The sequence below is a fragment of the Idiotropiscis lumnitzeri genome, chromosome 9, assembly GCF_059441095.1.
Source record: "Idiotropiscis lumnitzeri isolate Australia: NSW breed Sydney's pygmy pipehorse chromosome 9, RoL_Ilum_1.0, whole genome shotgun sequence".
Classification (NCBI taxonomy): domain Eukaryota; kingdom Metazoa; phylum Chordata; class Actinopteri; order Syngnathiformes; family Syngnathidae; genus Idiotropiscis; species Idiotropiscis lumnitzeri.
This window is the reverse complement of record NC_142399.1, coordinates 2,348,606-2,372,500: the sequence shown is the minus strand read 5'-3', so window position 1 is coordinate 2,372,500 and position 23,895 is coordinate 2,348,606. Positions and strand designations below refer to the sequence as shown.

Genomic DNA, 23,895 nt, shown 5'->3' with positions numbered 1-23,895 from the left:
TTGGGTGGTTTTAAAAATCAATGTTATTGATGAAGCATACACAGCGCGCTTGATGACGGATGTAAACTGGGTGATAAAACATCTGCGCACCCACGCTTTTTAGTCGCCTGCAGTATCGCACCAAAATTAATTATTATACTTGACTGCAGTCGTTTGAATCAGCATCATATTTCGCATTTTCATAATCCCCACTTATACATTACTTATACATTTTTGACTGTATTAAGACAAATTAAAAGTGAAATTAATGTAGGCCTGATATACTTGTGACAAAATGTTGCTGACAGCTGTCGTCCTTTTGGTGAAGCGGAGAGACAATATCTCAGGCGCAGGCTGTCAGGCCGCCATCATCGACCTCTCGGGATGATGGAAGCTTTCATATTTGGCTTTTTGAACTCTAAATTCATTAAAAGGATTCGACATAATCGTCTTTTTCGATTGAATTGTGACGACACTTGCGGCCATTGACAAAAAAAGGCAATTTATTCTAATGGGACTATGAATATTAATAGTGTACTGATTCATGTAAAACAGAAAACTGGAGATTGCTTTCTGTCCCCCCCCCCAAAAAAAAATATTCATCTCATCTTCTCAATATAATATGTGCCCGTCTGCTTTGCAAGGCAATAACAGTACAATGTAAACATAGCAGAAGAAAAAGGTCTTCATCTTGCAGGGAATAATATAGTGGGTAGGGGTGTGTGTGTGTGTGTGTGTGTGTGTGTGTGTGTGTGTGTGTGTGTTTAATACAACGTATTGACTCCTGTAAGTGCTGTTTCAAGTCCAACAGAGGTCAAGTAAAATGAACTTTGTCGTGCGTCCTTGGAGTTGCCAAAGCAAGAGGCTGTCAAAATACAGCAACCAACAGCAGATTATTGGATGAATGTCTTCCGCCGGCTTCCTTTGGGAAGGTGGAGGTTGCGCTCACCGTTGCCAAAAACACACCTCTCACCATTTTTGTTAAATGACAAGCCACCGACACCATGTATTGATTTCTCACTTGGCCACAACAGACACTGTGCAGCAACTCATTAGAAAATCTGCACATTCCACATTCGGTCTTTCAGTGATAAAGCACTTTTTTTTTTTTTTTGTGGAACACAACTCTTGTAACGTCCTCTTCAGATTTTGTAGGCGTACCTAATGTTGTGACCAATGAGAATCTACATCCATGATGGGAAGCATCTGCCCTAAAAAGAGAATTTGACCTCAAGATATACATCAAGCCAGGGGAGATGTTCATGAAATGAACAGAGAAGGAACGCCGACGCGAATGCGCCACGGCACCGCATGACAGAATCGGGTGTACGCTTTCCGTTACAGTAGGCAGACCAACTGGTTTCGGGAAGAAAATCAAGAGTCGAGTGTCTTTGAAGGAGGGTTCATTGTCAGCCCACGAATTCCACAGAGCAGAATTAGCACTTGTTTTGTTTTGTTTTTCTACAATCGCATCTACATTTTGAAGTGTGGGAAAAACCTCAAAATAAACTTGAAAAATCAACATTTTAATGTGTCCAGCATGTAAAAAGAAACGGAACCTCATACACTTGCAGAAGGAAAACTAGAGAGTGTTTGTATTTATATTACTTATCTGGCATAAACCAAGTGTGGGTTTTTTTTAGGGGGATTTTCTGTGATGTTTAAAAATAAAGTGAACATAAAGTAATCTTTGTACTTCTATGACTGTCAGAAATTGTAAAAAGTTTCTCTTTTCAGCGACTGTAAATTTTTTTTAAGTGTTGTGATGGCAATATTTTCATCCTGGAGTGAATTAATTCACTTTCCATCAATTCATATGGGAAAATTGCTTTGAGAAATCTTGAAAAAACGTGAAAGTCATCTGCATCACAGAACAGAGCGTCTTCCGCTTTTGATGGTTTCTCGTGTCACACGCCTTAGAAAAGTTCAGCTGACACCATCATTCATGCCGCTGCCTTTCAAAGTAATGTGAGACTTTCTCTAAAGTGCAGCCACTTCTAATGAAGTCCAGAGGCGTCTATTTAAATGGTGTCAAGCTGTAATACTTGATGACAGCTCTCGCAGTCGCACTCCACATGTTAATAAGAGAGTGCAGCAGCTCCATTAAAACCACTCTCAGAGAGGGAGCAGCTTGCGATCGGCAGCTTCCTGCCTCTCTGTTTGCTGTTATATAATAAAAGATTTGTTATAAGAAAACGAGCCCACTCTTGCAAAAATAAAAATGTGCTATTAGCGTCCTCTGCTGTCGAGCCACAGTCCAACTCTTCGAGTGAACAAGTGCATGTGTCTCCTTACTTCCGGCAGAGGGCGCTGTGGTCAAACATATGAATTAATTCATCTTTGTAGAAATAGATGAAAGTCGGTCAAGAAGTGGAGCATAAAGTAGGACAGGGATGACAGGAATGCATGTGAACCCGCAGAACACAAGAGGGCGGATGGACACAAAGCCTTTCGCTGGGTTTGAAAAGCTTCAAATTGTCACAGGGGGATAAAATGTTATGTTACCATGCTGCCCTTCGAAACTTCCCTGCACTCGAAAAACAACTGACCAGAATATTAACAAAGTTCCAAGTTCGGATTTACACACTTGGCTTTCCTCTCCTGAAAGAACACAACAAGCAAGACGTTCAATTAACCATCTTTTTTTTAATGACGTTGCCATGGTGATTATTCAAACGATTGAGCTCATCCTGTGCTCGATTGTGACAAGAAACTTAAGACTAATGTACCTGAGACTCTCCAACTAAATTCGAGCAAATTAATATCAACCCTTGTACAGTACTTTAGTTTGAGGCTGGCGGACAAATGGGTCTCTTTCCTCTTGTAGTAAATCATTTGAATAAGTTCAAACAAGATTCAAGAAGTGCCAGCGACAATTCTTTCTCAGCATGAAGAAGGAACAGTTTCTCGCAAATGTTGGAAAGGATGCAAAGGTTAATTTTCAGCATAATCGAGCTATCATTACGATTCAGAGCTGTCGGTTTGTGTCTTTGAAGTGTTCAGATTGGCCGACAGGTTCGCTCCAGTGGGTCGCTTCCAACAGCCAAGCTGCTTTCTCATCATCCCTCGGTCCAACATTTCAACTACGACAGCAGCAGGTGCTTTGGACTCGCTTCCAAAACGTGTGCGTGTGTGGGGGCGCGTGTGTGTGTGTGAGAGTTCCATCTATTAATGATCTGTGATGAGCAATGATTTTTTGCGAGAGGCAAAAACAATTAAATTCTATCAACCACACAGAATGTTTTTTATTTCCAAAAATACTCCTCAGAAAAAATAGGAGATATTTGGCTCTCAGGTGAATTTTCAGGATGGAACTAAAATGAACTAAAACTTTTGCAAGTGAACTGAATTTGACCATGTCCGAATTTTTAAATGCATAATTTATGTCTCATTGTTCAGCGTTTCAGTACTTTTTGCTCAACTGGCTGAACGGCAAAATTCTCAACAAAAGATTGTCCGATGTTAGATTCTGACGTATGATAACCGTGAGCAAAAAATATTGCTGTATCACAGAATGGAAATTACAGCCCTAAAATGAATTTCTATGAATGGAAAAGCAAAAAAAAAAATGAAAAGAAAATAGTGCATACCACGCTACTCACTCGGCCCCACTTTGCTTTCTAAATGTACTTCATTTGGAAAGCAGTACAAGTCAACGAATACAAAAAGAGGGTATTTTTTTTCCCTCACTGGCGCCAGGCGAGAGTAAACCTACAAATGAGCCTCCAGGGTCTGACATCGAGCTTACTTGATGCTTGATACGGCTCATGCAAGAACATTCCTCTCTTCCATGTCTGATTTAAAAAGAAATCCAATTAACTGCCAAAATACGCAATTAAGATTTGCTGCAAACGGCATGACCGGCCTCCTCTATTAATTTAGATACTGTATATTGTAAAAGAAATACCATCAGTATGTTTAATTTACATCTTTTGTAACGGCAGCTCTTGATAAATATTCTCTCAATTTAGCCGTTGTAGCATTAGCTTGGATGCTCGTGCCAACTAAACTTGAGTGTCCAGGGCCTGGTGAGGTTGGGTTGCCATGGCAATGACACAAATTGTATTCTCCGTGTGATAAGCTAATGCTTATATTGCATTATACGTATAAAGTTTGCCTTAAAAGCAGCTGGCCGAATGCTCGCCTAATGAGAAACGCCACGGGTGGGCAAAGAAAACCTGCGCCAATATTTAAACATTTTTGGATCACTCACGGAAACAACACATTCAGAAAGAGAATACCATACACACAGACATATATTCTCTATCTTCTGCGAAGAACCACAGTTTTTGCAGCATACTTGTGACAGACCTCTGGTTCATCATCAAATCTAAACGTAGTTTGCATTTTATGCATTATTCCACCCCTGGTAAAGTATAATCCAATTTTGAGCTATCTTTTGTATTGAATAAAAAGTTACAAACGACATTGTTGGTGGTTTTGGGGGAGCTGGAACAGATCATGAGTGATTCTCACCCTCAAGGCACCTATTTTACATTACAAAAAAAAAAAACACACCAATGACGCATCACTGGAAGAGCTTTTGGGCCTCTTATGGCACACTTGTAATCATATTTGGACTTTATTATATTTTAGGGGAAATTCTCTTTTGCGAGGGAACCACAGTATCCACTTGAGTGTGAACATCGCAACCTTTTCCCGATGAAATATTTGATGCTCTTGTTTGTGTCATCCGTTTTCACCGCAGGACAAAGTGTGAGGTCGAAAACAAATGGGAATTAGTCACCATTTATTTACTGTCCGCCTCTGGCAACGTGAGTCATCACGCTGGTGGAGGTGTGTTCATTGCTTTTAATCCGTTTACTGCAATTTATTTGGATATCGTTGGTGATTTTTTTATTTTATTTTTTATCTGTACGGAGAATGTGTTGATTCACACGGAGTGGAATCCTGCTCGGATCACAAGATCTTTACCAAGCAATATTCTCCTCCCAACACGTTGAGAGCCGAAATTGCTGGCACAACCTCATTTACACTTTGCCGGCTTTGTTCCCCCGTTGCTGCTCTTCTATATCCACGATGTGCTGTGTGGACCCACAGCAGATTAATTACGTCTGGGTGGGGATCATACGTCGCCTCTTCTAATTAACGCTTGATGAAAAAGGTGAAAGGGTGTCTGCATGCACAACTAGAATGACATCGGAACAGAATTTGCATTGATGGACTAAAATCAAGACGTGACAGCTGCATTTTCTATTTTTGTTGCGACAATTAACTCAAAAACATAAAACATAAAAATACAATGTGCTCTCCAAAAAATGTCAAATTTTGTACCTCAGCTCTCCACCCTCTGTGATGTGCCCCACTTTGGGTCGCACCTACAGCAAAGATGAAGCACTAAAAGAAGAATTCTCTGCTTTAAAGTCATCACGCTGATTTGCAATGAGCACAGGCAGGTGTGTGATCATCTATGCATCACTCTGTATTATGCATGGGATATTATGCAACACGGTCTGCTCCGAGTGCACCAGATGGACAAAATGTCCATTCAGGACATATTGGAAACATGACATGTCCGGACATGGTATTGCCTCAAAAGTACTTGACTGCAAGTGGTAAAAAGATACAAAATGTTTCACTTACATTGATTATTAACTTGAACCAAAGATGATGTGTTGGGCTCAATCTGGACCCTGGGCTTCGAGTTTGACACCAGTGCAGGCGTTTATAATGTTGAGCTGTATACGTCATATGAGCCCATCTCACCAATCGCCTCAAAACTGAATTTTATCTTATTAATTTTGCTCATGTGTTGCTAAGCGCTCACAGAAATAGAAAACTCACATCAGCCGAGTGTTATGACACCAATAACTTCAAGTTAAAATAATAAAAATAAAAGGTGAAAGGACTTTGGTTGATGACGCAGTACCTCCAAACTGTTCCCCAACAACATTTGCATCGAATATTAAAAATGCAAATGTGCAAGACCTTCGGGTATGGTGTGTTCCGTATATTCTGCATCGTAGCACTAAAACATGAAATAGTCTTTGAAATACGTATGCAGAAAAACTGAAGCCCGGAGAAAAATACGATCTAGTATGTTGGTGAGAGTACTTTATTTATATATATATTTTTAAATTTTTTCTTATTTCCTGTTTGGAGCAAAAGAGTGCCAAGATGGACGTCTGAGCATGCTGTCATGGCGACTCTGTTCACGGGGATGATGCGAGTGAGCACCAGCCTACAACTTTTTTCTCCACTAGGCATGAAGAGCTTTCTATTCCACTCGAATGCACCCGATGACAGGTTCACATCACTGGGGAAATAAAGCAAACAAAATGCTTGTTTTATGCGCACACTGTACAGTATCCGCCTTTCTCTGTTGGCCACTTAAAATTCTTTACTTGATGGCAACAAATAACTGCAATTACAACTACAATTTTTTTTACTCTCCCTCTCTTAATTGCTTCTTTTTCCTTTTGATTCAGCTTTTGACCGACAGCATTTCCCAGGATGCTTTTCCACAATCATGTACTGTGCATGGGTACAGACTGTGGATGACGGTAAAAAAAAAAATTTAAAAAAAACGACGACTTCCTCTTTCCGACTGCTTCTCCTGAATTATAAGAACGTGTTCCAATTGTCAGTCCAAGTCAGTCGGGCCTCGGTACGGCCGTCGCATTCACGTGTAAATGACCATAAAAACTCTCTAACCTGCGTCGGCATCCTGGGCCTCATTGTGACCCAAAGCTGAGCTGAAATTAGAAGCCAACCTCATTTCATGCCTCGGCAACCTCAACATTTGCACTGGAGGGAGATGCGTTGTTATAGTCAATTATGATTTAAATAAAAAAAAAAAAGGTTTTTCTTCTCAATGGGTACATCTGGAGTGGCAACTTGATGCAATAAGCAAGAAAGCGTCCATTCTTTTTCAACAAACATTTTCGAAAGCGGGAGCCTTATTTCGAGGATTTTCGACAAAGAAAATGAGAGTCAAAGTACAGGTTTGAAAAGAATGTCATTGATTCTTTTCTGTTCTGTGCCGAATCTGGTTACCAAGGCAACAAGTACAGCCTATCCCCTCCAGATGATTTTCATAAAAATCTGGTTTATATACCCTTGCTGCACAATTTTTAATGTAAATGTCCCCAAGCATTAGCATACACTCAACTTTGGCGCCTGCAAAGTTTCGTCTCTCCAAAAAGCAATTTTCGTTTCAATGGGCTAGAAATCACTGAACCGTCTTAAATCGCATAAATCGCATAAATCATGTGACATTAAAAGTGCCGGCCTCTCCGACGCCCTCACGAGTTGGAGGATAAACATTTGTTTCACTAACAATATGACCTGAAGCTGAAATTGTATAATTCCATTCAATTGTCACTTAATGATTTACAGCAACGCTTTCTCGACTTTGAAGTGAACGATGATGCAAGCAAGTTCAGAGCGGAGCTTCTGGAATTGAACATCTTCTGATGCCATTTTGGTCCATTTACGTCAAAGCTGACGTCATATCTCTCCCTGGTTTGCTTTATCAAAAACGTTTTTTTGGGTTGGGGCAAAATAAGAGTCACATTTTGTCCATGACCTTTTCGTTGACATCAAACGCAACAGACGCAGAAAACAAACGGAGGCGTTTTGCTGCCTGCTGCGTCAATGTGAGTCGTTGCTGATGAAAGAAGAACCTTTTAATTCATTGACTGCATTTTAAATCTTCCGCTCTTAATGTACACAAAAATGATTCATCGAGAGCTTGCGTCTGCCTTTCTACTTGAAGTGAAATGACTCACTGGCACTTTAAAAATGAGCAACATTTGAGGTGATATTTGGTGCTTTCACGGAGGGAGCAATGGACTCAGGTGGGTTTTTAACCTGTGTGTGTGTGTGTGCATGCGTGTGTGGTCACTGTGCCGCGCTTCTTTTCGCTTTGTCAATTAGCGCCAGTGGGTTGGCAGTGAAGGAAATAAACTGCTCAGAAGCTCCACCCACATTGGCCAAATTGCCGACCAAACGGTCGCCCCAGACATTAATAATCATCTCTTTCGCTCACTGTGTGCGTGTGTGTTTATGAGTGTCTTGTAGGATGACGGGGCTGTCGGCAAATTTTCATGGTTTTCCTTGGATTTTTGTAGTTGTTCGATCTGAATGTGAATATTAAAAAATGATGGATCAAAAAAAAAAAACATCATCAGCTAATACTATACTATTAGGGGTATGACCGTATTTTCCCCAACACAAGTTGCTCGTCCACCAATATTGTCGACCACAAAAGCAGTCAATTCGTTTGGATTCTCAGCGATTCTTGGAAAGGAAACAATAAAATATTGGACAGTAAAATCTTGTCGTTCTGCTTGCTGCAACTGTACACTGTGATGTGTGTATCGTAGATGTGTTCTGATTAGCCCTGTGAATGTTAAAGAAGCCAATTTAGAAAGATTTTAGAGTCTCGTGTCAAATACACAACAGCAGCAGTTATTGTGATAACGTTGCAAAAAAAAAAACAAAAAAAATCCTAATGAGCGTATTCACGTCCAAATTGTGTTTATCGAAGCAACGTTGTTTTCTCAAGCACAACATCGAGCCAGACCCAAAGGGGTTAAATGCTAAAGCCAAGAAAATAATGCAAATCTCTTGAAGTGATGCAGAGATTAGGAAAGAAGATAAAAGATGCGTCAAAAAAAAAATCTTCAAAGAATCAACTGCTCAAAGCAAGTTTTCGACTGTCGGATGCCGCGAGCTTCAGTGAGGCTCGCTCTGCTCGCTGCTCCAACCAACAAAGATGCCTTGAAAACAATTTTTAAAGGACGATGATTTGACGTCATGAGAATAATTGTTCTATGGTGCAACTACAACCGGGATTCATGATCTGAACAAATCTGAACATATATGAAGCAGATCACGACAATATAAAAATCTCTGACATGTTTGCTGCTATTATTGAAGAGTTTCTGTGTGCAGTCTGAACTAAGTGACCTCTATTATTTACTGTACTTTATTTATTAACGCTGGCTAGGGCATGCAACGTTCCGAGGCATCCTGACTGAGGGTGGAAAGGTGCAACACCCCCCGGGATGGTCATCGGTCAATCACCAAGTGGGAACTGAACGCACACGCATGTTTCGTAAGATCATTTGAAATCATTTTTACATGCAATTTGGATTTGTGGTAAATAGATTTTATTTTTTATTTATCTTTTTTTTTAAAGGAAGTTACGTAACGCGCTTGCATGTGCAAACGGAGCCCCACAATCTTCAATGCACTTTTCATCCACTTATTGAGCACCGGGAAATTACGATGCACACACACTCATGCAAAAGCTGCTGTCGGCCACCGCTCTCACCTCGACTCTCACACACTGATTGGCAGATGTCACACGCCATGTTATTTCATTTTACTTGGATTGGTTTGAATGTGTTTTAATACGTTTAAATGTGTCTGAAGCATGTGGGAGGGCAAAAACTGTTCAAAAAATGTTTTTATATTATCTTTTCAAGATTGCAAATTTTTACCAATTGTGGATGATCTGCAATGTGTCCCCTGTAAAAACTTCTCATCTTTCTTGCTCCACCCACAACAAACATTTTCAAATAAGTTTAGCCACACACTGAAAAAATGTTGTTGAATTTAAACAATTTGGTCAAGTGGGTGCGTGAAATAAAATCATCTGGATCCGGATCTCCTATAAAAAAAAAAAAAATACTATCTAGTCTATTTTATACAATCTAACTCAATGTAGCTGGATCCAGATCATTTCATTTTGCGCAAGCACTACAAGTAAATTCCACAAACCATTATTTTTTTCATGCTCCCCCAACGCCATAAACCAATTGAAAATTCCAACACGATTGGACTCACTCTTGTAGCTGGCACTCCAAGGCTGGTAGCCATAGTATCCAGTGATCCGCAGTATTCGCTCTTCTATGGATGCGCTGTTGATGTCCTCCACTGAGCGGGAAGACTTGAGGTCCTCTTTGATGGCCTCGTCCACCACAAGATACTTGAGCTGTCTGAGCTGAGGGCTGATGTCCGAAAGCCTTCTGGGGCTCACTTCGGGCGACTTGCGCATCCCGCTGGGAAGACGAGAGAGCAAAAGGCTGGAGGTGGTAGCGGTGATGGTGTGAGATAAAGTGAAAAGGGCGAAGGGATACTGTATATTTGGACTAGTTCTTGACGAGATAAGATCGGCCTCCAGTTACAAGAATGGAGGGAGGGGGGAAAAAAAGCCCCAGCATCTCCTCTCATGTACAGTACACAAATCATCATCCTTCACTGGTCCTGCCTTGGCTCAGCCATTGTGTGAAAGACATTAAGTGCTAGTGACTGGTGTTGCAAGCATTATATCGACCTACAATGGCTGCGCAACTCCTTTTTGAGGCTTATAGGAAACTAAGAATCAATCACAAGTGATTTGTACTGTAGCAGATAAAATATTAGCGAGGGCTTCTGGCTACATGAGCATACATAATGGAGGTCCGTTAGTTCAGACTGCACACAGTAGATTGTGCATGTAATGGGCTTTTATGAAAAAGTGAGATTGGTTTTATTTCCAGCAGGTGGCATTAGGCTAACACAATTATATTGTAAAATGACCACAATATTGCACCCATTACGCTGTGAAGCATCATATTTTTCACAAGCGCAGTGAGTCCCTTACTGTTATGCAACACTACAAAATAGAAAGGCAGTACAGTGTAGGACACACACGCCAGTGCATTAAAATAAAACCATGCTAAAGTTCAAAATTAATTTCAACTAATCCCAAATGAATGCAAAATGATTCAATTACTCTTTGATATAATGGGACATACGTTGCTGGTACATAATCCCATTTAAACGAAATTACAAACGTTTCAGATCGAGTTGTAGATTTCTCCATTATATTAGCACTTTATCTTTTATGGTAATAATAATAAATTCTCCTGCGCCTCGCAAATCAGCAATCTCGCGTGCAACAGGTTCATTCAACCTCAGACGTTAAAGCGAGCGCCGTGAATGTTAAAAAAAAAATGTAAACAAATGTGCTTACATCGGCATCAAGTTGGTCGGAGGTCCAAGGTAGCACATACAGTCCCGGTGGGGCCGCCCGACCCGGTCCCACACGGTGGCCTCTCCGTCCCCGTACATCGTCGGGGCCACTTTCCCGGTCAACAGATGAGAAGAAACATGATGCTGCTGCAGCTTGTTCCAGCCGCAAACATATGCCTCCCTGACCACTTAAGTACAGGGGAGTCTTTCGGTTCTGCTCGCTGTCAACCGGCGTGTGCACTGCAACAGCGCCCTCTACAGACGTCACGAGGCAGGGGAGGAATTTCTTTATTTTATTTTTTTAAAAAGGAGTTGGCCTGGGCAATTCCATTTTGTAATATAAAGTTTTGACTACTTTTCTATCTGCTTATTTTTTTTTATCTCATTAAACTCTTTTAATGGATCTAAATATGTATGATGAACATTTTACTGCAGGTTATGTCTTTACATACGGTTGTTACACTTATGGAAAAGAATGCAGCATATTCCTATGAAGAAATTGCTCGGTGAAGATATTGATAGTAAGCACAGAACTATTAACCTAAATTCGACATTGATTAAAATGACAATTTTCCATTTTCAGGCAGGCACAGTGTGTTTCTGCAGTTCAGGATCCAAACACTCTGTCATAGGGAGGGGGGAGAATGAATGTGGAGTAGGTGGTACAATTTTCATCATCAGATCATGCTGACCGCCAGTAAAAGCCTTCAAATGAAAGACAAGGCACTTGAATGCTTTGTAGCTGAACATTTTTACACTCATGTGCACTGAGGATGTCAACTATTTTTTCACACTTCACTGTAGAGATTACAAATTGGAGCAATTTTAGTCAAGCACATTTATCATCTGTCTTTGGTTTTATATAAATAAAAAAATATTTAGTACATAAAACACTCGACCAGGGGGAAATGCAGTTCTCTGTTTTACAGCCTGCTGTATTTTAACTCTGCACAAACAACACATAAATCATTTTTTTCATTCAGGATAAAACTTCAGAAGTGAAATGACAGCTACAGATCGTCAGGCAACGGACATTTGCCAGAGCACTTGTTGCTTCGTTGGTTTCATGTTGGCTCAATCATAACTTCCTCAAAGCAAAAATACTGTCTTGTTTTTCACATGCATTTTTATTTATTATTCTATTTTATGATTGTTCTTGGAGTTCACAAAATGTGATGATTTCATTAAGAGGTGAATGGCTTAATCTGTGTCATTGTCAAGATAATTTCACATCTTCGCTTTCGCTTTTCTTCTGCAACCTCAAAAAGTCGTACGCGGGCGCTCGCTCTGAGAACTAAACACACACAAAAAAAAAACAGCATACTTCTCATTCACATTATTTTGCTAAACCTCCGGCATCCAGTTTGGTCCAACTTAAAGTATACGTTCTCGCTCATCATCAATATTTAAACATGTCTCAGCATGGAAACAGTGTGACAAGCTGCTGCTGATTGGTTGAGTAGTGGAACTGGGAGCCACTAAAAATATCCCATTGCCTCCAGTATGCCCAACGCTGAAGGGCTCATGCATCGTGCGCATTTGATTTCGAATGGTGTTTGACTCCTGACATTTGCATAAGCCAATATGAGCATCGCCGATTATGTTCTGGTGTGTTTTGTCGCAAAGAAGCATCGTCTTCTTTGGGGGGTGGGGTCCCAAGAGCCGGTGAGATTTCTTGAGGCTGTGTTTGTTATTTAGCTGCCATTATTGGTAAGGTTGACACACAGCTGGGGAGAAACAAGCACAATCTCCATGGATGAGGAGGCCCGCTGATGAGATGGTGTGGTGCTGGTGCTGGACTTGGCAAAGCGCCTCGGTGGGGGGTATCGACTGGCGTATTATCTTTTCTACTGGCCTCGTTTCCATTTTTAGACATACCCATTTTAGTTTTGCTGACAGTTAAAATATATGATGAAAAGCCTGCAGATTTCTTCATCCAGCCATTTCTTTGTCACGCCGTTATTTCTCCTCCAATAATGTGGAGATGACAAATCAAGCAGTGGAGCGGCTACATAATTCCCACAAAAAGACAGACAGTGGTCTTGGTGGTCTGCTGTACTTGCAAGGATTATCAAACGATGTGTTTGTGGGCTGGATTGAACCCACTTGTGTTCATGATGAGTTTTCGGTTGGACTAGAATTGTGCAGACCTCCACCAAAGTGGAACTGTTTGCAAAAATGGAAAAAACTGTGAAGTGATTAGACGAGATTGAGACGAGCAGGATCATGTTTCCATGGGAGTGGATGCTGACAAATGCTTTTATGGCTTCAGTTGATTTTTTTTTTTTTTTTTTTTGCTGTTGGTTTTGGGGTGGAAGACAAATTATTTTTATTTTCGAAGCAATTATAGGGAAAAAAGTTTTGTAACATTTCGCATTCTCACTGACATCCGCCAAGAATTGAATTGATTTTAGTTCCAACCCCTGTACCGACTGACCCCCGCCCAAAAAAAAACAACTAAAAAAAACAGCATCTTTAATTCCTGATCAGTAATCTGCAATTATGGGCAGAATAATTTTCACTTCATTTTCCACATGGCAAGAAAATTGCACCATGTAATGCAGTTATTGAGTGAATTGATAATTAATAAACATTTTGTTGCATTTAATTTGACGGTGTCAATCGAATCTGGCCATCATTTGAAAGGCCAAAATACTCCGGCTTCTTTTCGTGCTGGAGACAAAGTGCACATTTCTAGTTAGGCATGTCTGCAGTTCAATTTATCTTCCAGTTTTTCTCAAAAGGTTTAATTGGCCCTGGGGTGATGTGCAGCTCAGCTTGGGTGCCCTTAAGCTTGTTTGATGTTTGCTTCTTGAGACAAGCGATTGCCTCCTAGTGAATATTTATAAGCAAATTCTTTTGGACGGCTTGTGGACTGAAAATTATCGGGGAGGAGGACAAAGTGGGGTGTGCGGACGACAATTAAAATGCGACCGGGTTTTAATCTGCGGATCATGATGGAAAATGTTAAAAATCACATGGTGATACTTCATTTTCATCTCATCAATGTTTTACATTTGACCTCATTGTTTTAATGGTAAAAGCTGGGAAATCATTTCTTTTTCCCCATCAATTCCAGCATGCCGGGATGGTGCTGGATGTGCTCTTGCCAATCAAATGAGACTGGGTATGTTCTCCCAGCATCGGCGTTGTCAAGCGTTGCGGAGAGAGACAAGCGCCTACAGTATGTCTGCAGCAGCCAATCAGCATCCACCCTCCCCCTCCCCACCACTTTCTCTCCATCCCTCCAATCCTGTCAGTTTGTCTAACATTTACACATTCAACTGAGAACTTGGTGGGCCACTGTCTTGGTGTGTGTTTGTCTCAGCATATATGATACATATAGCAGAGACCACCTATTTTGAAATATATGCACTTTATTCCACGTATTGCAGTGATATTGCACCTTGTTATGCCGTTCATCTTGTCTTTGTTTTCCAATAGGTTACAAGTTTTCTTTTATTCAGACAAAAAATCTGACTTTGTCTGGATTAAAGAAAACGGGCATTCTGATTGTTTTAGTCCAAATGTGTGGGACTCCTTCCAAGACTAACAACCCATAATTGATCAATTGATAAATTCATTTTACATAAACTCACATGCATCAACACTCTCTGACTGTTACATCCTATTTTCTTTTCTTTTTTCTGCAGGAGCAGCAGAGAACTGAGAGCGTTGGCAGTGGCAACATTTTTGCTTCGGGCCTCTTTTGTATTTCCATCATCATCGAGTGTGTGACTGAATATAAATAGAGTTGCTTCAGCATCAGAAAGCATTGTAAGCAGCCTATAGGGTACATGTCAAACCCTGGGTGACCTCCGAGCCTCGGGGGTCGTGAGGAGTTAAAGTTGCGTGTGTGTGGCCATCATGTCACCAAAACACGCAACACTCGCGGAGAAACATATCCTCTATCATTGTGGAAAAGTGCAACTATACAACATTGCTCATTTTACTTTTAGTCTTTCAGAGATAAAAAGTATTAAAGATCTATGAACTGAATTCTTTTAATGTTCATAGCCGAAGCTCACGCAGGTGGTTCTCTGAGTGCGAATAAAAGCAGCACTGAGATCAAACAGCAATATTCATGACAGAAAGCAGCAGAGGGTTCGTTTCAGCCCAGCACATCCAGTACAGCCAAGCCTTCAGGGCCTAGTTTGAGTTCTGCTTTATATGTGACATACAACTCGAATGACTTGATTATCAGCCAATCTTTGGGGGATTTTAAACTATTTTTAAAAAGGGGGGGAAACTACACAAATTGCGCATAACATTGGAGATGCCTTTGGGAAATATAAAAGATGCATAAAAAAAATCAACCTTAACAAAAACGTAATGTTCGGTTTTAGTTGAAAGGTTCTTTTTTCTTTTATCAATGTGTTTATTATTGTGTCCGTAGTGGCGTACAACTGTGAAAGTTGGGTTTTTAATATTTTATTTTGAAATGAATTTACAATCAAATAAAGTGGGTGGGTGTGATTCACTCACAAATTCCAAAACAAGATTGTTTTACTTGATTTAAAATATTTTCAAAGGACAAGGTGTCAACTCTTGAGAAATCAACAATAAGGGTGGCACTTTTAGGAGAGAATGTCGCCCCCTACAGGCAACCAGAACGTGTTTCTGCTCCTTATTTAATTGTCCATTTTATCCATTAATAAATAATTCGCCTCGTATTCTGTCCTACCAACCAAATATTTTAATGAGATTATTTATAATTTCTCATGACTACATTTTGCAAATGAACTTTTATTTCATTTATATGTGTACTGCTGCGTCTGAATGTTTCCCAGTTATTTCCAATTAGTGCAGATCCTCGGGTAATTGTGGTCTCATGATGTGCAATAAATATTTCGCCAGTGGCTCAAAATGATTCATTTAACTTCAGTTGCTACGAAGCGAGGGAGGCCTGTAATTGCACCGCTGATATTTCAAATAAAACACAAGACCTTCAACACTATGCAGAAGAATTGCATCTCTTTTTTTGGATAATGTGTCTCCTAGGGACATAAAACACGACATAAAAAGACAGATCAGAACATTACAAACTAAAAGGAGAGTTGTATTTCAACAGATTCTGTAAATCGGAACGATTTGGGTCATAATCATGAGGATACAAATAAACCGGTCTTTCAGCACTTCATGTGCTAGCTTACTTTAAAAAAAAACAGGCTCATTTAATTAGTTTGGATGGGAAAATATTTTTTCTATGAAAGACTTTCGGCTCTAAATGTAATCCTCGTTTGCCCTGGATAAAATTAAAGAGGCTACGAAACAAAGAGAAAATGTGTTTTCAAGAAATGACTAATGAAAATAATGCATTCAAGTACCACCGTTTGTTTAAAAAGGATTCCTAAAATCATGCTATTAAGGCCGTCATTGCTTTTCGACCGACCTTATTTCAGTTTCAACCACACACCATTTTAACCATTCCCATTTCGCTACATACAGTAAACCTGTAGCTATAATAATGAAAGTACACCCCAAGCAGGTTATAAACCTTTAAAACACACACACACAAATAAAAAACAGCACTTTATTTTAGTGACACAAAAGTCAATCAGCAAATTGTACCTTAGAATGAAATGATTTCAACACACGTGAACCAGAATCTACATTTGCTGCTGACTTGTCTCGTCAACATCAGGAAATTGGTTCCATTCGTAATCCTGTTCACTAATGTATTCACTCTGTGCATCTACATTTTACGGCACCGATGAAAACAACATTTAACGTTTCCTTTCTCCTCCAGCAGACACATTAAAAGAGTTTAGAAATAAATGAAATGTCCGATACAAATACACGAGTAACTTCCATGATGGTAAAATTGTCGCAGTCAACATTACCCTTGTGAGCTTCGTTAGCTGAGTTGTAAACTACAAACAGAACAGAATATCCAGGTGAACTTGGCTAATCTCTAATCTCGTTGCACACTTGAGTACAATGACAATAAAGGGATTTCTAATTCTAAATCTAAAGGCGTTAACCGAACATTGATTTCAACATCAATATGTCTGCCATATCAATTAATACCCGGCTAGAAATCCCTTTAAAAATACACTTACAAGTGTGTTGTCATAGAAACTTAGTTGCTTTTGGTGCCGTGTTTTTTTTCTGACTTCAGCTGTAAGAGGACTAACGTTACAGCTGCTACCTGTCCAACATATTTCATAATACAGCTGAGATATTTACAACCACGTCTAGCATTAGGGCTGTTACCTGTACATGTGCAAACGATGTCCCTTACGCTGACTAAAGGTGAACCTCACATCCCTTTTCTCCTAAATGGTGTCGACATCAGACAAGGCAATAAATTAAAGTGTGGACAAACACACACAGACAACGTAAATAATCACAAGCGCATGAGCGCAACACATTTGTCCTTGAATGACGTGAAATTTGACACCTTCATTAAAGATAAAGTAGCACTGACATCGAACCACCGTTCTTAAATTACATTTTTAACAGCTGCTGTCCGTTTCTTACAACGGATAAAAAGATACAACTAAACTGTCAACTAGGTAACCAAAGCAGTACAGAAGTCAATACGAGCATTATAGAGCAACCGTCAATGAAAAACTCGGATAATCACAAGACCTGTTTTGAAATCAGTGATGTGCGTCTTAATTCCCAAAGGACCCGATCTGTACACGTTGAAGCAAAGTCCACCGAAGTAGGACTTGTTTAGGTTGGTTATAAGAAGACTTCCTAAAATGTTTCAACATACACTTTAACGAACGGGCAGCTCATAATAAAGCTTTGCTCCCATGAGCTACAACTACAGCAGAGATTTGCGATTTTCTCCATATTCCCTCGGTCTGACACTACTGGATCATGAAGTCGTCGGTTCGGGAGGACAGACTTGAGACACTCATGAACATGTGGGCCTTGTCGTCGCCGTGCGCCCTGTCTGTGGCGGAGGTGTAGGACAGGTGGTCGTGCTCAAGGATGGCCAGGCGGTCCAGCGTCTTCTCCTTTTTCAGGTAGAACATCTTCCTCAGCTGCTTCAGCTGCTGCAGCTCGCAAAATGTCTCCAGGACCACCAGCATGACGATCAAGCCCAGGATCAAGTACACTAAAAACACAGGCCAGGAAAACGACTCAATGGAGGCGTCAAAACGAAGGGGGGAAAAAAGAACTCATCACTTGTGTGAATTTGATTACAAAAACAATAACGACGCAAGCTGTAGTTTATACATTCAGACACAAGGGGGCGGTGTCCCCACACAATGCACTTATGTATTATTTTGTGGCGAATTAGAACCAGAAAAACTGTGTGTTCATATTTTAAAATTATAAGTGAAAATAAGAATAAACCTTATAATAATTGTGGCCTAAGATATTTTCACACTATTGTAAATCAAAAGAAAGTCACCATACGAAGAGGCCCCCTCATCTAGCAGCTTCCAGCCCGTTCGTGAAGTCTGCTCTATAAATACACAAAACGTTTTTTACACACCCGCTGACGTCACAACATGCATAAATTTACACAGTGGCAGTTGTGCACCCTGCAAACTGAATCACTGAATGACGTGCACACACTCTTTTCTATCCCTTTTTGAATGACGTGCACACACTCTTTTCTATCCCTTTTGTCGAGGTTGGATCTTAAAAGAACCATTCAAGGGTGATTCATTGACAATGGTACTTATCTTTTGAAGAAAAATAGCTTAACCATACTTGGAATGTGAGTGTAAATGAATGCAACACGGTTTATTTTAAGGTTACAATAAAAAAAAAAGATCATTTAATATAATCGAGTTGATTAATGTTCACGTAATGAATGTACAGTTTCCATAATTACAACGATTACTCACGTAAACAGGTTTTAAAATATGTCCTGAGTTTGAAAAGCAACATGTTGAACCTTGAGCAGATGTCATTTTCATTCTCCTGGTTGTAATCTGATTAAGGTATTTCCCAAAAAAATCTTTCAATACTGTCAGACACAGACCAATGAAATAGATTAGATTTATGGCTCAAAGGAAGTGTAAATTGTTCCAGTACTGAAAGTAACATCCTTCTTCTTGGAACAGGAAGTTATGTGATATAATTATGAGTGGTTACGTTGACCTCATTTTACACCACACTGTCAAGTACATGTCATACATTTACAAGTTGCTAACGATAAAATGGACCAGGATTTATTGTTACAATGTTAGCCTATTACTCACAAGTGATTCCCAGCTTGTAGAACTCCCTGAACCGCTGGTTAGCCGCCTCTCCTGGCACGTAATCTCCCAATCCAATGGTGCTGAGCGAGATGAAGCAGAAGTAGAAAGACTCCAGGAAGTTCCAGTTGTCCTCCAGGGCTGAGAAGATGGCCGCAGGGATGAGGAAGAAGCAGGAGATGGCCAACAATGCGAGAAGGCAAGAGTGGACGATGGCCACCAGAGGTTTGGACAAGCCCCAGCGTGTGTGGACGTACAAAATGGGCTTCCTTGTGCTGTAAACCATGATCCTTTGCACCACGGCGGTGAAGAAGAGGAGGGTGAACGGGATGCCGAATGCAGAGTAGATGATGCAGAAAGCCTTGCCGCCCTTTGACAGTGGTGCTGTGTGACCATAACCTGAAGACAAAAGCCAGATAATGCTTGTGAAAATCTGGTGCCTTGCAAAATTGATACACATCATATTAACAGGAAGATAAACACCATTTTTTTTTGGGGGGGGGGAGTTGTTATTTCATGCAATGTGCCTTGACCACTTCCTCTCTGAATATGGTGCAAGTCGTCAGGAAGCACTGACTGACTTCTCCCCTTGTCGAAAAAGGCGTTCCTTTCGGAAATGTTTCTGGTACTGCGGTTTGGTAGAAGAATGATAAAAAAAAAATATTAAAAAAAAGTCTGTGGGAGAGATAAAACTAAAGTACACATTTTGCCTAAATGAATCTGTTTCACTGTAAACTGCAGAGATGGCGGGCCACTAGTCGGCTATGTCACTTCTTAAAAAGACTCAAGGATATGAGTGAGCACTCAGTAATACTTTGAGAGTAATGTGTATGACTATTACAGTTTTGGTTATGATTTAGAGTACTTACGCATTCCCAGGCTGAACATGTTTCAATTTCTTCCTTTTTAACACTGAAAGCGAAATACTATACCACCAGAATTTAACGGCTTACCCTTCAAGACCCGTTCGGGCTCCAAAATGACTGTTATTGTGTAAACAATAGGGCCTACATGCACACGCAGGTGAATGACAACTCCACAAACTGCCCCTTGACAAATATATCATAATCATAGTTTTTCTTAATCAAAAGCTGAAGAAGGCGTTGCCCAGCTAAAGTACTTGAAGCGACATGTAAACGTGTAACAAATCAAACTGTGGTGTGTGTTTAAAGTAAAAATAGAACAAATGGAACGTTATGCTCAAGCTATATATGCTTCACAACATTAAAACGTCACGCTTTCTAGTTAACCTCGCATTAGTGTGTGTTACCTTGGCCCACTCGCAAGAATGTTGTAATTATCAGGAAAAGGCATTTGTTTGTCTTGGTGTATATTTGTCACGCCACACTTTTAACATTGAGCGTTCTGAATGTTGAATCTACAAATCACCATGGTGACTATTATGTAATGTCGCATATATTTGATGGATTGTCTCTCTCGCTCTTTGGGTGTGTTTTGCCAGCAAACATAAGATCGCTGAGGACTTCAACACGAATTACGTGCAGTATGTCTGTTGAAACGTCCGAGATAACTTCTGCTGCCATGTTGGCAGACTAAAGTTCCTTCAGGAAGTCTCAATGCATATGCATACACTCGCTTTCGTTTTTTCTTTTCTTTTTTTTTTTTAGATAACATTGAATGACAATGTGCTAAACTGACTTCTTGCTTCCAAAAAAACATCTCTATTTGTATAAAAGGTTTACTTTAACAAATGCTATCATTTGACTAAGTAAAGAGAGATGTTTTTCGATGTGGAAAGAAGTTTGGTAGGTTTACTCTCAGGAAATATTCATTGTTAATCATGATGTTATGAACGTATTCTTACTCTATTACTTTTTATTCTCATTGCATTTTTATGTTTTTTATTTGTGAATAGACTGTATAATTTTGTTTTTGAATACTGTAAATATTTACAGTTGCTTTTAACTCATTCTCAAACTTTGAAACATTATTTATAGAATTTTTTTTAACAATATTTCAATGCAATTTCAGGTCATATGCTCTCAACTTTGTAAAGATATTTTTTAAACAATCTAATTAAGTGTGGCACATCAGCCTTTTGAGGATGGGGGTTCGAATCTCGGGTTGTCAAACGGTGCCCGGGTTTCTTCGATTTGAAATGGCATAAATGGATTAAGAGAAGTTGGTGGTGGAGTGGAGCAACTCCCAAACTATGCTCCCGTGGGGGCACAGTGTGGGATATGGAAAAAAAAAACACCTCTAAACATAGCGACATAAAAACAAATCAACAGATCAACAAAACGACAGTTCTCAAAGACTTGTACATGTGGTAGGAAGGTTGCTGTCGGGGAAGCGGAGTTACAACGTAGGGCCGACAGTGGCTGCCACACTAGGCACTTATATAAATATAATTATCATACAGAATTACATTAAATAAGTTGATTAAAAAGAGAAAATGCAAACAAATTTGCACATGCCTGTTGTACTGCTCTGTAACTATGCTAATGGAAACAGATCATAGAGTGGACCTGAGGAGTAGTATCTCATATTGTGTGCAGGTGTAATAAATGGCTAATTACATAAGCACTGACTGATAAACCAACATGTGTTTGCACACCAGTCAGTGAACTGTAAAATATGCCGGTTCCCGTTTTTTTTAGTGAGGCTAATGAGGTCTAGCAGCATGGCAAGCCTAACAACTGATTATTTTCCTACACAAATGAATGAAATATGGCGTCTCTTAAACTGTAGGGTGTGTCTGATAGACCACAATTAATAACAAGACTTTTTTAAAGGTACGGGAGATAATTGTGTGACATATGGCTAGGAGATCAGATAAACAACAAAGAATTATAAATTGAAAATAATGCATGGAAAAGGTAGTGCAATTTTCTTTGTGAGCTATCTCACCTGTGGTGGAGAGCACAGTGCTAGCAAAAAAGAGAGCAGAGGTGAAGTCCCAGTTCCAGTTAGTGGCAGTGTTATTGAGGATGGAGACGCCGTAATTGCTGGCGTCGAGCGCTTCCCTGAGAAAGTGCTCCAGACTCTCCTCGGTGATGCACTGGTTATCCTGCAGGAACTGCTTTTTCATGGCCATCAGGTCCTGGCGAAGGGCGGCTTCGTAAGGCAGCTCGACGGACGAAAAGACGATCGCTCCAAAGATCAAATAAAGGATGTAGCCCAGCACCAGAAATACAAAATACCACGTCGATTTGTGGTTCTGGATGAGCCGCACGCACGAACTACTTGAAACGGACTGGAGCATCTTAAAAATGTGGGAAGGTAACGGAAACCCTGTAAAATAAAGAAAGGGATGTTTGTATCGCGGCCACGCTGAAATGTTAATTCTCTTCCCTCTCTACGAAACCTGCAGCCGTGACGTGTAACGTTCAATGACATCACGGTGTTAATAACGTTCATGATGCGTATACGGAAGTAACATGTAACGCAGCAGTTACTATTCAAATTATAATAATTATCTTACAAATTATCATGTTTATTATATATTAATAGTGCATTCGAACGGAATTATTCAATTAAACTGAAAAAGAATCAATGGAAGTTTTACAATTATCAATTGTCGCACTGCTCTTGAAGGCAACATAAACGAGTCCGAGACAATGGCCGTGTGACGTCACACGTTCTTGTTCTCCTTTCAGGTATGTCAGTCGGAAAAAAAAAATTAAATAAATGAATAAACGTATACCTATCGGACATCCACAAATGTATTCCACACCGCTATCCAAATTATTTTTGATAGCGTTTGATGATTATTTTACATTTTTTGATCTAATAACAAAAAAAACAAAAAAAAATGATTAACAACAAACAGAAAATGTAGTTCAATAATTAATATACATTCAGAAATTTTTAAAGAGCAGCTCATGGATATCCTTGTTTTGAAAGCTGAATTTCTTAATAATTTTCTTTTTTTTTTTTAATTATCACAGTTTTGGTTATATATTTCACTATATATCTCACATTTTTTTCAATCAATAACAGATATTAAAATATATTTCCCTATCGGGGATTATCATTGGTGATATCAACAAATTAATTTTTTTCTTGTTTTTTTTATTTATTTATTTTTTATATAAATTTGTTTTCAATTTAACTATCACTAGTCGAAATGACAGAATGAGCTCTTGAATGATTTTTTTTTTGTTTTTGTCCAGTAAAAATGAATTAAACGTCATTTCGCCCACGACATCACATTTGCCACTCATTTATTTGGGCTTTTTTCAAGAAATCTGCTGTTCAGTTGCAGGAAGCTGCAGCTGAAATACCGAATGCAACTGAATTGTAGATTTCTGTAACCACCGTTTGAATTTCCTTAGACTCTGGTTTGTCAAAATTGTATTTGCAGATATCTATATTCTCTCATATATATATATCACGCATGCCTGCAACACTCTTGTAACTCAAATGTTAAAATGGCTTGCCTTGCACTTTAGGATTGAATTCACCTCTGGACTGTCCTTTCCGCTTCTGTTATTTTACAACTGATGTAGGTGGTGGGGCGAGGGTTTTACACACTGAGACGTGGGACATTCATGTACTGTAGATAAACACCGTAATTTGTTAAACCTTGTATGTTGTTAATTTGTGCACATAGTACGGTATATTCTTCTACTATCCACTTACTATAGCCGAACAGCATTTCTTTCTGTTTCATGGCCGTCATTTCTGTGCAAATGTCTTTCCAACAGTACAGCAAATCTCACTGGCAACAACTATTATGAATCATCAGCGCATCACAAAATTCTTATGTGACATACTCATCTGACACTTTCATTTGGAA

At 39.6% G+C, this 23,895-nt stretch overlaps 2 protein-coding genes across 2 annotated transcripts in view; both read right to left on the bottom strand.

Annotated features, from left to right (window-relative positions):
• slc35f3b (solute carrier family 35 member F3b) overlaps positions 1-11,200 on the bottom strand; it is a 31,813-nt gene extending 20,613 nt beyond the window's left edge. The window contains exons 1-2 of the mRNA XM_088304447.1: positions 10,967-11,200; positions 9,796-10,010 (exon numbers count right to left, since the gene is read on the bottom strand). Coding sequence (XP_088160573.1) covers positions 9,796-10,010; positions 10,967-11,064 — 313 coding nt within the window. The 5' untranslated portion in view covers positions 11,065-11,200. The remainder of the gene's footprint in view (positions 1-9,795; positions 10,011-10,966) is intronic.
• A 5,284-nt stretch (positions 11,201-16,484) lies between these two features.
• kcnk1b (potassium channel, subfamily K, member 1b) lies at positions 16,485-22,480 on the bottom strand. Its single transcript, XM_088305544.1, has 3 exons — positions 22,005-22,480; positions 19,137-19,532; positions 16,485-18,037 (listed from the first exon to the last, which is right to left on the bottom strand). Exons 1-3 carry the CDS (start codon positions 22,357-22,359, stop codon positions 17,787-17,789), a joined length of 1,002 nt encoding a protein of 333 aa, XP_088161670.1. The 5' UTR covers positions 22,360-22,480; the 3' UTR covers positions 16,485-17,786.
• Positions 22,481-23,895: the final 1,415 nt, after the last annotated feature.